Raw genomic sequence first — 12,615 nt, 5'->3', positions numbered from 1 at the left:
AACAAAATACGGCTTCACGTATTATATATATAGATTCCTCCGTAATTTAAGTTCTTATACATATGCTGGTTATCAGCCTTACTGTAATTGGATAATAAACATTTTCATTGGAAAATTTTATGCCAGGTTCAGATAATATTATGTTGTACTTATTTATTTGCATTCACTCTCACTGTAATATTGTACGTGAATTAAATTATGGCCCTCCGTCGTCAAGGCCACATTATGACGTTCGACGACAGACATAGGAGTTAGGAGCAGCTGCAGCGCAGCAGAAGGCACAAAGCGCACCAAGGCAATAGTTTACTTCCACCATGAGACAGCCGGTGAGCCAGAGCCAGAGCCGATACTAATAGTCGATGTCTGTCATCCAGTAGAAAACAAGCTCGATATTTAACCGAATGCCTACCATATCGTTGTGAACCCAGCGCTATCCGTTTCAGACGGATCAGTTTTGTTCCGCACGAGTACAAACGCTGCCTACGAGTAAGTAAATGCAGCAGTGTAGCAACTTTCTGTACTATAATCAGTGCAAGGAAGGCCGCTTTGCCAGGTGACTGTAGGAAATTTCGTACAATTTTGAAACGACAGATGATAACGGTAGCCCACCTTTTGTTACTTATTTATTTATTTAAATAAAGGAGGTCCCAGAGGTTGCAGAAAGTAATATTAGACCTACATCATCTGCAAAATTCTTCAGTTAGTTTAGTTATTTGGAGTTAAGCACTACAGGCGAACCGTTCCTGTTTCAAATAGATTGTGAAAGAAACTAGTTGCAGTTACTAGTGCGATTTTATGAAAGCGCTGCAGGCTGCAGCCGCTACAACGACAGTTACTAGCGCATGCGCAGGAGGACTGCATTTTCCCATTCTGTAATGAAATTGAATTGAAGGGACTCTGGCAACGAGAGGGAGGGGAAGGTCGTCTCCGTTTTACCGTCGCGTAGAGTCTTGTCTCTTGTCTTGTTTTTGTTCTGTTCAGCTTGTTGGCGACGTTGGCGTTGCTTGTTCTTGTTGTTCTCGTTTCGTTTCGTTCTCGCTGTTTGTTGAAGTGAACGTCCGGTCCCTTGCTCGCTCCGTTTTATCGTTCTATCTAGGTTAAAGGTTAAGGCCGGTTGATCGTTATCAAGATCCGATTGTTATCGCTTTCTAATTTAAACTGAGCGTAATAAATTGTGTTATGAGTGAACCAGAATCAAAGAAACTGAAAATGTCGAGCCTAACGCAGCTAAAAAACTTTACCACCGTTGTTGCTGATACTGGTGATTTTGAAGGTTAGTGTTTTACTTAGTGACTTTATGTTATGATAAGTTAAGTTGTTCAAATTTTAAATCCGGTGTGCAGAAATCGAATGGACAAATTCATATTCCAATGTTGTATTGAAATTGAATTACCGGTACCAAAAACTTATGGCTGTGGTTGGAATAATAGGCTAACAGTAAAGCCTTATTAGGCCTACCCCTAATTAGTAGAAAGTTAACCTAGTTTTATGACAGGTTGAGTAATATTTGTTAGTGTTGCAACCGAAATAAATTCTCGATGATGCTTAGGGCCTTATAAGTCCTAGCAATGATTAACCAACACAAGCAGACTTTCTCTAGGGATCCTATTGCGATATTATCAATCATCATTTTTTGAACTAAGGTAATTCAGCAGCAGTAGCTCCAAGAATAACTTAAAGCATTGATGTTCATGGTTCATAACTAAGCAAAGATTGATGAGCCTTATAAGTAAAAAATAAATAAAATATCAGATGTGAGAAAGGCTATAGCGTAAGTTTACGTTGAAAAATACCGAATCTGTAGGATGGGATGAAATCCCCTTGATTTTATAAAATATGTGATTGATTTGGTCAGGGCCTGATTAAGGCTCTAGTCGCCAGTAGGCTGACGTTTTTTCGCGCCCCCCCCCTCCTCCCTACCACTAGCCCTCCTCTCTGCCACCACTTTCAAAATTCCAAAGTATGAATACTAATTCTGAATTCAAAAATTAAAAATTACCAAAGGCATTATACTACTATTCAGTTCATTTAAAAACAAAAGAAATTAATGCATGGTTTGATTAAGAACTTTTAAAACTGCAAATCTTTTGACTTTGAGATAATATTTTAAATTCAAGAGCTAAACAATATGACATAGTCATAGGCACTATTAATTCTGGATGAGTATAGATACAGAAGGTAAAGACATTGTTTAAACTAAGTTCCATAGTACAGACAACCTGCAATTTTTCGCCTTATGCTCAATGTTAAACAAATGCCATGACTAAAAACAAAAAATTAAATCGGTCCCGGGTCCAGGTCTTACCATGAGTAAGTTAGGCCTACTACGGTAATAGCTTATTCCCTATATGGGAAATTTGCTAAAAGATTTTTTAATTACATAAAAAGTAATACAGTTTGAATTATTGGCAAAGTTCTCCCTAGAACCCCTGGAGAAAAACTGTTAGGCCTACAAAATTTTCAAGTTCTAACTTTCTACAATCACTATATTTTGGAAATAGCATGCTGGGTCCATAGAAACCTCTCCACTTTTGAGTCGACCCAAATTAAACATAATTACAATACCAGAAAAAAAGAATATTATCAAACCTGTAGCTCATAATTAACAAATATTCCAGTTATCACCGCAATACAATGGTCAAAAGTCTTAAACTTACCAAGAAGTTTAATTACTCTAGAATATCCTTCTAAGTTTAGAATTTCTTTAAAAAAATGGCTCAAGACTAAATTTTTTTCATTGGCAGATTATTTAGAGAACTGCTGGAATTAGGTATAAATAAACCTTCCCACTCCTTCTAGCTCAATTTTTGTCATGTAACAATGTTATATTTTGGGAAGATTCTGTTGTTTTTGTGTAAATACAGATGTATTAGTTTTATCTATTAGTTTTAAGTCTTTATTTAACCATTGACAATATGTCCTGTTACTATGATGTACTGACATGTAATTCAATAAATAAGTAAATAAAATATTGTAGCGATAAGTTATTGGGGTTTCGATACTATCGTGACATCGGAAGAGTTTTATCGATATATTGGTTTTCGATATTGAGTTTTCTAATTTTATGTTAAGATTTAATGATATTGACATACCTTGTCATCAAGTTTAGTTATGTACAAGATAAAATCCCCACTAATATGGGACTAGCTGGTTAAATATTTTTTGTGGTAGAAGAAACCATGAGTACTAGAAAAGACCAGGTATGGATCATAAACATAAACAAATTAAGTTTTTGGCCCAAAAGTAAACCAAACCATATGTTAATTAATGCTATTAGTATGGGTGTTTTGTTTACTTTCCAAGCCAAAAACGTCATTTGTTTATGTTTATGATCCATACAGGTATTTTTCTAGTATTCGTGGAAGAAACTAAGTTGGTAGCAACTGATTTTTATAGCTGGAGTGTTGGTATGCCCTCCACTTGTGTGTGGTGTTATCACTTGTCAGTTCTCAGAGCTCAAGCAAGAGCCGTGCCGTGCCGTAGTCTTTCTCTTTCTCTTCGTTATAGCCTACACTACAGTCCATCAGTGCTAACATTGTTCAATTGATTGTTAATACAAATGATTTTCATCACGATTAACATTTTTGTTAATAGCCTATTCAAACTTATGTGTTAAGCTCCTAACTACTATATGCAGCACTTAATATTTTTTAAACAGATTCAGATCCTTTATTGATCAATAACACAAACAGTGCAATAGATCTTGTCATGCAACACGCAAAACATGCGTGCAAACATGCGTTTCATTGCTGTTATTCAATGAAAAACAGTAGGTCTAGTATAAATTTTTAAGATTTGCAAATGCAGATTACTGTAAGAAGGAAAGTAGAAACAAGCCTATGCAGACATAAGAAGTACTAACAATCAACAGTGTACTTACTTAAGTGTTAACTAACCTATGTGCCAAGAAGATTTCCTGACGGAAGGCCTAATAAAAAATCCTAAACAAGCTCAAGCATCGTTCATTCCATTCCAAAGTCTTTAAAAGTAGAATGGACCATTGTTATGGTCCATTGTTACATAGCTGTAATAATATACCATATTGTTGATTGGGGTTCATCTGCAAGGAGTCTGATTGGAGGAAATGAAATACGGCAGAATCAAACTAAATACAGCAGAGTCGCTTTTCATGGCGATAGAAGATGAGCCCCTTTCACGACCATCGGTGGATGTCAGTATGGTGTAGGCTATATAACGTTGTTAAAGACAAACTAAAGCAACTACGAGATAAGGCCAGGAGCGTGAATGGCTTATCAACAATGGACAATGCACCTACCCCCGCCTAAGCTCAGCTGATCCGGCAGTTTTTTTGAGTTCCGCGAAACGTGAGACTTTTGATGCCATGTTGTGTGTATGTGTGTGCTTATATATGTTTTGACGAGTCCTGGACATCACTGACAAAAATAAAGGTGGGTATACCTCTTCAAAAGTATGTGAAATTCTCTCCTAGTTTTAATTTTTTCTACTAAGTGTGATTATTTTTCATGTTTCAGCTATGAAAAAATACAAACCAACAGATGCTACAACAAATCCCTCGCTGATTTTAGCAGCAGCATCTCTACCTCAATACAAACATCTAGTGGAAAAGGCAGTAGAATTTGGCAGGAAAAATGGAAAGTAAGTTGAGACTTTAAATTGCTTATTTGCATCCAAAATGAGCAGTACATCGCAACCTCATGTCACATTGCATGTTTTAAAATCGGTACGCTTGTAATCCAGAAGGTCAGTAAATTTGAAACCAACGTCGCGATCAATCGTGCAAGAGAAGAGTTTAATTCTATCCTATCTTCAGTTATGACCTTTGGCCAGCTGCTTCGGTTCTTTTGCTTGGTTTATGATTTGCTTTGTGACAAGTAACTCCCGAATTCAACAGTTTCGGGGTCTTATCTAGTTTTCCCTTTTATTTTTAGTGCATATTCTATCTTATCTTGCACTCTTACATATTTCACAATATCAAGATGTGTATGAGAATTTTCTCTGAGGTCATTGTCCTAAATTCACTACTCTGTTCATGTTTTATTGACAATTCCTGCTATTCCGCATTATTCATATTTTCTTTTAATCTTGTCTGATGTGTTGCGTTGCAATTGAGTGAATGTATCCATTTAAGGTAACTTACAGGTAATTTTTGTATCCCAAAATAAGACATAATTTTCTACTTGACCCAAGAGTCTAATTTCAAAATTAACCATCTGTGTAAATAGGGTTCAGCTTCCCGCCAGGTAACCAGTCATGCTACAAGCAACCAGCAAATATGCGACCTGCCCTGCTCCACTGTGTTTTTACCCTAAGAAGCAATTGTCAGTCCAAGCGTTGTCTTATCTATGAGCTATTGATCGATACAGTATTTCTTTGTTATGCTTCCATTCTATTTTCACCAAATGAACTGTGATGTATAAAAAATAATATGTGGTAGTCTACTGCATTTCAATAGTGGACCAAAACCGTGGAATATACACACTAAGAACACACTACACATTTAACACACTAAGAAAAACAATTTTAAAAAATTGTTCGGTTATTTTAGTTTGTAAAATATATTTTTACATTAGTGCAAACTATTTACAAAAATATCTAGAACTTGTTCGGATGTTACAATTAACACTGACTTGAACTTCAAGAGAAAGACGCACTTACATACAGGGTGAATTTAAATGAGTTCCCCCCCTACTTTTTTCTACATTTCTTAAGATATCATCTCCGGACCACGTCAGATCATTGTTGAGTAGTAAGTACTTCATTTTGACTGGGTATACATTTTTGGCCGCCATCTTGGATCCGCCATATTGGATACAAAGTTTTTTTTCAAATGTAAAGGTAGGGTTGTGACCCATTATTTCCAACTAGAATTGTACGCTGATTACAATGCCGCAATTAGTTTTTAAAAATCTTGATCCGTTCTTAAGTTATGAGGAATTTTTATAACTTTATTTTTAGCGCATTTTAACATTGTGCATTTACAAACTAAGACTATAATCTAAAAATAGTGCTAGATAAAGATAAGTATACACCACCATTCATTGTCGACTTATTTTCACTTGGTTATGACAGATGTAGTTTTTTGAGCCGCCATCTTGAATCCACCATTTTGAAATGTGATCAATTAATTTAAATATGAAGGTGGTGTTGTGACCCATCATTTTGATCTAATTTTTTATGCTGAACTCAATGCCGCAATCCGTTTTTCATTTGCATCTTTGGACTTTGAAATATTGAAATTTTAAATAAGAGTATTTTAATATTTCATCAAGAAAGCTTGATAACCAAAAACGGATTGCGGCATTGAGTCCAGTATAAAAAAGTAGTTCAAAATGATGGGTCACAACACCACCTTCATATTTAAATTAATTGATCACATTTAAAAATGGCAGATCCAAGATGGCGGCTGAAAAAACTTCATCCGTCATAACCAAGTGAAAATATGTCGACAATGAATGGTGGTGTATACTTATCTTTATCTAGCACTATTTTGAGATTATGGTTTTAGTTTGTTAATGCACAATGTTAAAATGGGCTAAAAATAAAGTTATAAAAATTCCTCATAACTTTAGAACTGATCAAGATTTTTAAAAACTAATTGCGGCATTGTAATCAGCGTAAAATTTTAGTTTGAAATAATGGGTCACAACCCTACCTTTACATTTGAAAAAAAAACTTTGTATCCAATATGGCGGATCCAAGATGGCGGCCAAAAATGTATACCCAGTCAAAATGAAGTACTTACTACTCAACAATGATCTGACGTGGTCCGGAGATGATATCTTAAGAAATGTAGAAAAAAGTAGGGGGGGAACTCATTTAAAATTCACCCTGTATAAATATACAAGGCATGGTTGCATTTTGGTGAATTACCCATATATGGAATAAGCTATTACTGTAGGTCTCATGGTGATGATTTGACTAGGCTATGGGAATGGGGACCATTAATGGGGTTTCCCATATTTTTACTATATTGTATCCCTAAAAAATTAGTATAATGAGGCGTTGTTGTATGCCTAAAGCTTAGTTAAAAACAATAAAAAAAAGTTTAAATTAAATATTCCTATGCTGTTTATTTATGGATATAGAAACTGTATTATTTATTTATAATACAGTTTCTATTAAACTGTTTCTATTAAACTATCTCAGTTTCTATTAAACTGGATATAGAAACTGTATATTATTTATTGCATTATCCATGTATTGCTTAAAGGAATAAATATATACTAGTGTACATGTTGCTCGAATTCGAGCAATTTCAAAGTATTACAGGAGTCATTTAAAAACGAATAACAGTCATATTTATAATGATTAAAAGAGTCAACTCAAAGATTACCGGTATGTAACTCACACCATGTTTACCTTTGTTATTGATAAACCATTCCGACCAGTTTTATTCTTCTCAAAATGCCTTGCTGTACAGGCAACACAGGTCATTGATAGAGGGTCAATTATTGAGAACGAAAAGTCGTTTTGGGGTATAGCGTTAGGGCGCATTATTTTGTAACCTATGCGCCACTGTTCTGTAGCTGCGGTCGTTATCACGATTACGCCTCCTGTCTATGTTTCGTTGTCGTCACGTCGGAGGCACTTAAAAGAAAAAGCAACAAATAAACAAATTATAGCTACACAAAACAACGATAAATACACAAATTTAAGATACGACCATACTAACACGATCCGTCTTGGGGGTTATGTTTACACAAACTCGTAGTAAATAAATGTACTCAATGCGTTTCATTGAATTGAATATTTGTCAATATAGGTATTATTTTAGGCAAGGTTTCTGTGTTTGGATGTTATTAGAAACGGTAAGAGTACAATCAAATACTGCAGATGAACTTTCTGTTGGAGAAATATAAGCCGAATTATAAATGTCACAATGCGAGTTTGATCATTTTGTAACTATATTATATGGGTAAAATACATAGATTTTTTAGACTGCTGCTCAGTGCACTTTAAGAATATATATTTTAGAGATAAATTAAATGGGTTTTGTTGCATAGTAGTGCTAGTAAACATGCACAACCCTTTTCGTTTGTCTAATGACATTCAAAGGCTCTCTAAAAGTTTAGGTTCTTATTTGTTTACATATCTATATTATTTTTTCACTAAGCTGAATGAATACATGGAAGTAACCTCTCTTAAAAGTCTGCAGTATATTGCAGTTTTCCAGCTTAATAAATTTCTAAATCATGCACATATTTCTACATAAATATTGTAAAACGTGTTGTCCAGTTGCTGTAAACCACTATTAATTTAACAAAATATTGACACGGCTCAAATGGGCACCGTGCCCTTCTGCACTTATATTATTTTGTATTGTATTACACCATTGAAGATCTTTCCAATGATTGAAAGCCTGTATGACAATAATCTCACGAACCTATGATCATCTGTCTTGAATGATATAGGCAAAAGTGGTAAAAAATGCAGACACAACCCGTTCAATAGATATAAGATAATTCAATAAGGAATAATCTCAAAAGTTACTGTTATAATAAGATTTTCCAACAGAAGAAAATCAATTTTAAAATCAGAAAATAACATTGCAAATACTTCTTTTGGACTATTTAGTAACTCCCAATAGATGTGTGTTGTTTAAAATACAATTATAAAATTAACAGCTGTTTCATTAAAAAGTATTATCCACATGGCCAAAATGTAAACAAATCTGTGGAGGGATCTTAAAAGGCTTCTGGGGCAGAGCCCTAAGCGAATTTACTTCGTTTTTCTTTTGATAACTCATCTACAGACCAAGACCTTTCTTTGGACACCTCTACCAAATTTCTACGCCCAGCCGTTCTCTCAAATTAGTGGAGACAAAGTTTCCAATTAAATATTTAGATTCCCCCATGTTAATCTTATGGGAGAAAATCCAACTTTGATGGAAGATCCTGCCCAAACTAATAAAGATATCAAAAAACTAAAAACACTTTGCAAAACTACAAATCAGGCTAATTTTTTTGACACTTTAATCATCAAAATCGGTCCAAAAATGAGGGAGGAGTTCTGTTCACAAAAATCGGCTTAGCGTATTATATATATAGATTGTCTATATTTTAATTTAATTTGTCAATTGTATGAAGCTATCAACATTTTAAAAAACAGCTATAATCTAGCAGCAAACCTAAGTAGCCTACTCAATAAAAATAGTTTTATTTATATAAGAAATAAATCTGACAATTTGAAGGGATAATTTGAGTGGAAATCTTGCCAGGTAAAATAAAGTCATAGCCTATACTTTGTAACCTATTTTAGAGTTTCATTACTAAGAAAACGTTTTCTTTTTGTATGCAAGTAAAATCCTAGTTAGGATTTAACATTCAAGTGATGCGAGTTAAAATTAGACTTATGACTTGACCTTAACATTGGTTTATCATTATCTATAGTACCTTGCTCCTCTTTATCTCCCTTGAACTCTTGAAAACTTCAATAATCATAATGTCTACATAATTTTCATAATTTTCTTGTACATTCTTAATTATTAAATCTGACAAAAATTATCATCAGTAAAAAAAACTATACTAGGGGGTTAATATTGTGTTTTTAATAGTAAAATGAATCTTTTAAATGTACTGTAATTAGAAAGTTTTAAAATAACAGTCATATCAAATTTGTGGATATAATATAATTTAATAGTTTTATATATATATGTTTTATCACTTTGCAGATTTTGTAAGTGTAAACAACCAAACCTGGCACAAATTGCATAAAACAAAGTTATATGCTGAAATTGATGTTTCTATACATCTATTTTTTCTAGAGCTTTTTTGAGGCACTGGTAAGGAGTTCAAAATAATTTTATTTTGCTACTAAATTTTGTTTGGTTATAAGTGCTTTATGAAAAATTAATACACACCTTTAATCAATTTTTATTTTTATGTTGTCTCAAATGGCAATTCCAGGTTAAAACACCAGTAAATTATAATGAAATGAGACTTGATATGTAACTGGTTGGCTGCAAATATGAAACTCGTCACTGTATTGACTATAAAAACATGTAGAATTTCAGACTGATCTAGTGGAGCTCAAAACCCTAAATCAAATTTGTTGTGTTTACCACCTTAAACCCGTTATTTTATGAACAAATGTAATGCTCCACAACTAATTCATTATTTTATTTTACTGGAATACTCACTTAGAAATAGTGTGAAGAAGTTATGTCGCCTGAACGTTGTGAGGTCAACTGTAGTGTATTATATTGATTTAATACAACAACTATCACACAATAACTATAACAATAAAGAGCTTAAGCATTTGATCATTGCCATTTGATAAAACCGTTATCAATTCCTGTGAAGTGAGGGTTATCATCAGATATGCATTTATACATCCTAAGCTCTAAATAATCGTGTTAAAACTAAGTTTTGAAAAGAGTTTCAATTTTCATAACTCTTGGGGCATTATTTGTGAAAACCGTCAAGTCAAAGGACTGTAGATCCTCTATAACTCAGCTTAAATGAGCGGCTAGAATGCCGAATTTAGGAAAAGGCCAGATCATCGAGACACCATTTAAATTAGTTGAGTAACCATTAGTTAATTTGAGGCAGCCAAAGTTCCTGCAAAAAGTTAACAGGAATGACTTGATGCATAGCTGTTTTATGTAAAATAATAACAAAAAATAATTGCAGTCTAGGAGCGATGAACTTTTATGAGTGGGTGGCGAGTGTGCTTATATGAGTTCTGTGTTTAGTGCCTCGATTCATCACCACTTGCCAGTACTGTTGCAGTGTAATTTTTTGTTTTACTGTAATCCTTATTATTATGGCTATTCTAATTATCTGGAAAAATAGTTACGTTGTATTGGATTGAGGATAAGAGGGAGAAAGTGTCCGCTTCTGATACCATTACTGTAGTTCGATTCTTGTGCTTATGTTATGAGGTTTTCTAATCCTCATCATAGAATTTTTACTAATTTTTCTGAACTAATAATAAAAAACCAAGTACAGTAAAACTTCACTACCTTGATAATTTGTGGACCCAGAGTACCGGTATGTCGAGTTTGGGGGTTGTCAAGTTATCCTGAACATACGATTTAAACTAAATGTTCTTTAACATTTATAAAATACTAGCTGTTACCCACGGGCTTCACCCCGTTTGACTTCATGAGTATTAGTAAAACTATTGACTGTTTAAGTCAAGCTTAAATAAACCAAAACGGAATACAGTTATAGAAACAAATAATCACATCTGATTTTAATAAAGTATTAATTGACAGAATAACAAACAAATAAGTAGGCCTACATCTGAGGTATTTTAACATTAGGTATATGGAAAGTTCCCTTTAAAAAGGAATTACAACAACTTATGAAATAATAGATAGTTTTGCAAAAGGTTTAAACATTTTAAGTATATCGTTGATGGGGGTATGACTTGTAGTTTTCTCAAAAGTTAATGGGTAGTTTGGGATTTATGGATTTTGGAAAAAATAAAGTCAATAAGTTAATGAATTAGGCACTTAAAAAATAAAACTCCCTATTCACACACTATCTAAAATTATTTATTAAATTATAAACATAACTGTAAACAATCCTACTTTGACAGTTCTAATTTTGTATCACAGCTGCTTGGTTGAAAATGGCAACCGTTGTCATAAATTTAGACAATTAATAGTGCTGCACCCTGTTGGTACATCTTGTAACCTTTTAATGTTATTGATCATCACAGAATCATATTGTTTAGTTGAAACAGCTGTTAAGGTTCTTTAATTCCATTTAAATATTAGTACTCATAAGGTTAACATGGGAAACTCCAGAGCCACTAGAGCGGAGCCCTTTTGACGGATCTGCACCAAACTTCACGCAAACGATCCTTGAATAATTCTTAATTATGGCTGTAATTTAATTGCAATCGGTCCAATGGTGTCTGAGCTCATTACGTTCAAATATATATATACAAATTTCCTCTTTTATAAATATAGGCTAGACTAGCAGAATACCCATCCTTTGTACAGGGTTGGCGTAGCCATAATAATGTTCTACCACTACACCTGAACAAAAAAATTAAATTATCAAATATTTGCACAATACCAAAAGATCTATAAGTATAAAAGAGGATGTTTGTATATATATATATATGTTTGGCAGTGATAAACTCAGACACCGCTGAACCGATTGCCACGAAACTTGGTACATACGTGTAGAATTTCATGGAATAGGTTTATACACCATCAATTTCGTGATCCGTCCAATCGGCTCCGCCCCAGTGGCTCTGGAGTTTCCCATGTTAACCTTATGAGAAATGGAATTAATGAATCTTAACAGCTGTTTCAATTAAACAAGTTGGTTCTGTTCTATGATGTTCTATAGCATTAAAGTTACAAGGATTACCAACAGGGTGCAGCACTATTATTTCTTTTACATTTATGACAACAGCTAATTTGTAACCAAAAGGTGAGTGAGCATAGCGAACAAACTTCAACCTGGAGGCGAGTTAGCGTAGTGAACGAGCTAACCAGGGCCCTGTTTCATAAAACTACTAGTCTAGTATTTACTAGTCCATGGACTAGTAATACTAGTGTATTTTACAAGTCTACGTTTCAAAAACCTACTAGTGTAAAATACTAGTTACTAGTGTAGGGACTAGTATTACTAGTGGTTTTTACTAGTGTAGATAGCAATGTGTTTCATAAAG

At 33.8% G+C, this 12,615-nt stretch overlaps 1 protein-coding gene across 1 annotated transcript in view; it reads left to right on the top strand.

Moving 5' to 3' along the window:
* The first annotated feature begins 913 nt into the window (after positions 1–913).
* Positions 914–12,615, top strand: part of LOC128987815 (transaldolase-like) — a 43,748-nt gene continuing 32,046 nt past the window's right edge. Inside the window, exons 1-2 of the mRNA XM_054408843.1 lie at positions 914–1,273; positions 4,494–4,617. Of these exons, the coding sequence (XP_054264818.1) occupies positions 1,180–1,273; positions 4,494–4,617 (218 nt within the window). The 5' untranslated portion in view covers positions 914–1,179. The remainder of the gene's footprint in view (positions 1,274–4,493; positions 4,618–12,615) is intronic.

The sequence above is a fragment of the Macrosteles quadrilineatus genome, unplaced genomic scaffold (genome assembly GCF_028750875.1).
Source record: "Macrosteles quadrilineatus isolate MER2022 unplaced genomic scaffold, UCM_ALF_1.0 Scaffold_2__2_contigs__length_208266976, whole genome shotgun sequence".
Lineage (NCBI taxonomy): Eukaryota > Metazoa > Arthropoda > Insecta > Hemiptera > Cicadellidae > Macrosteles > Macrosteles quadrilineatus.
Note: the sequence above shows the minus strand (reverse complement) of the source record. Positions and strands in the feature narration are given on the sequence as shown.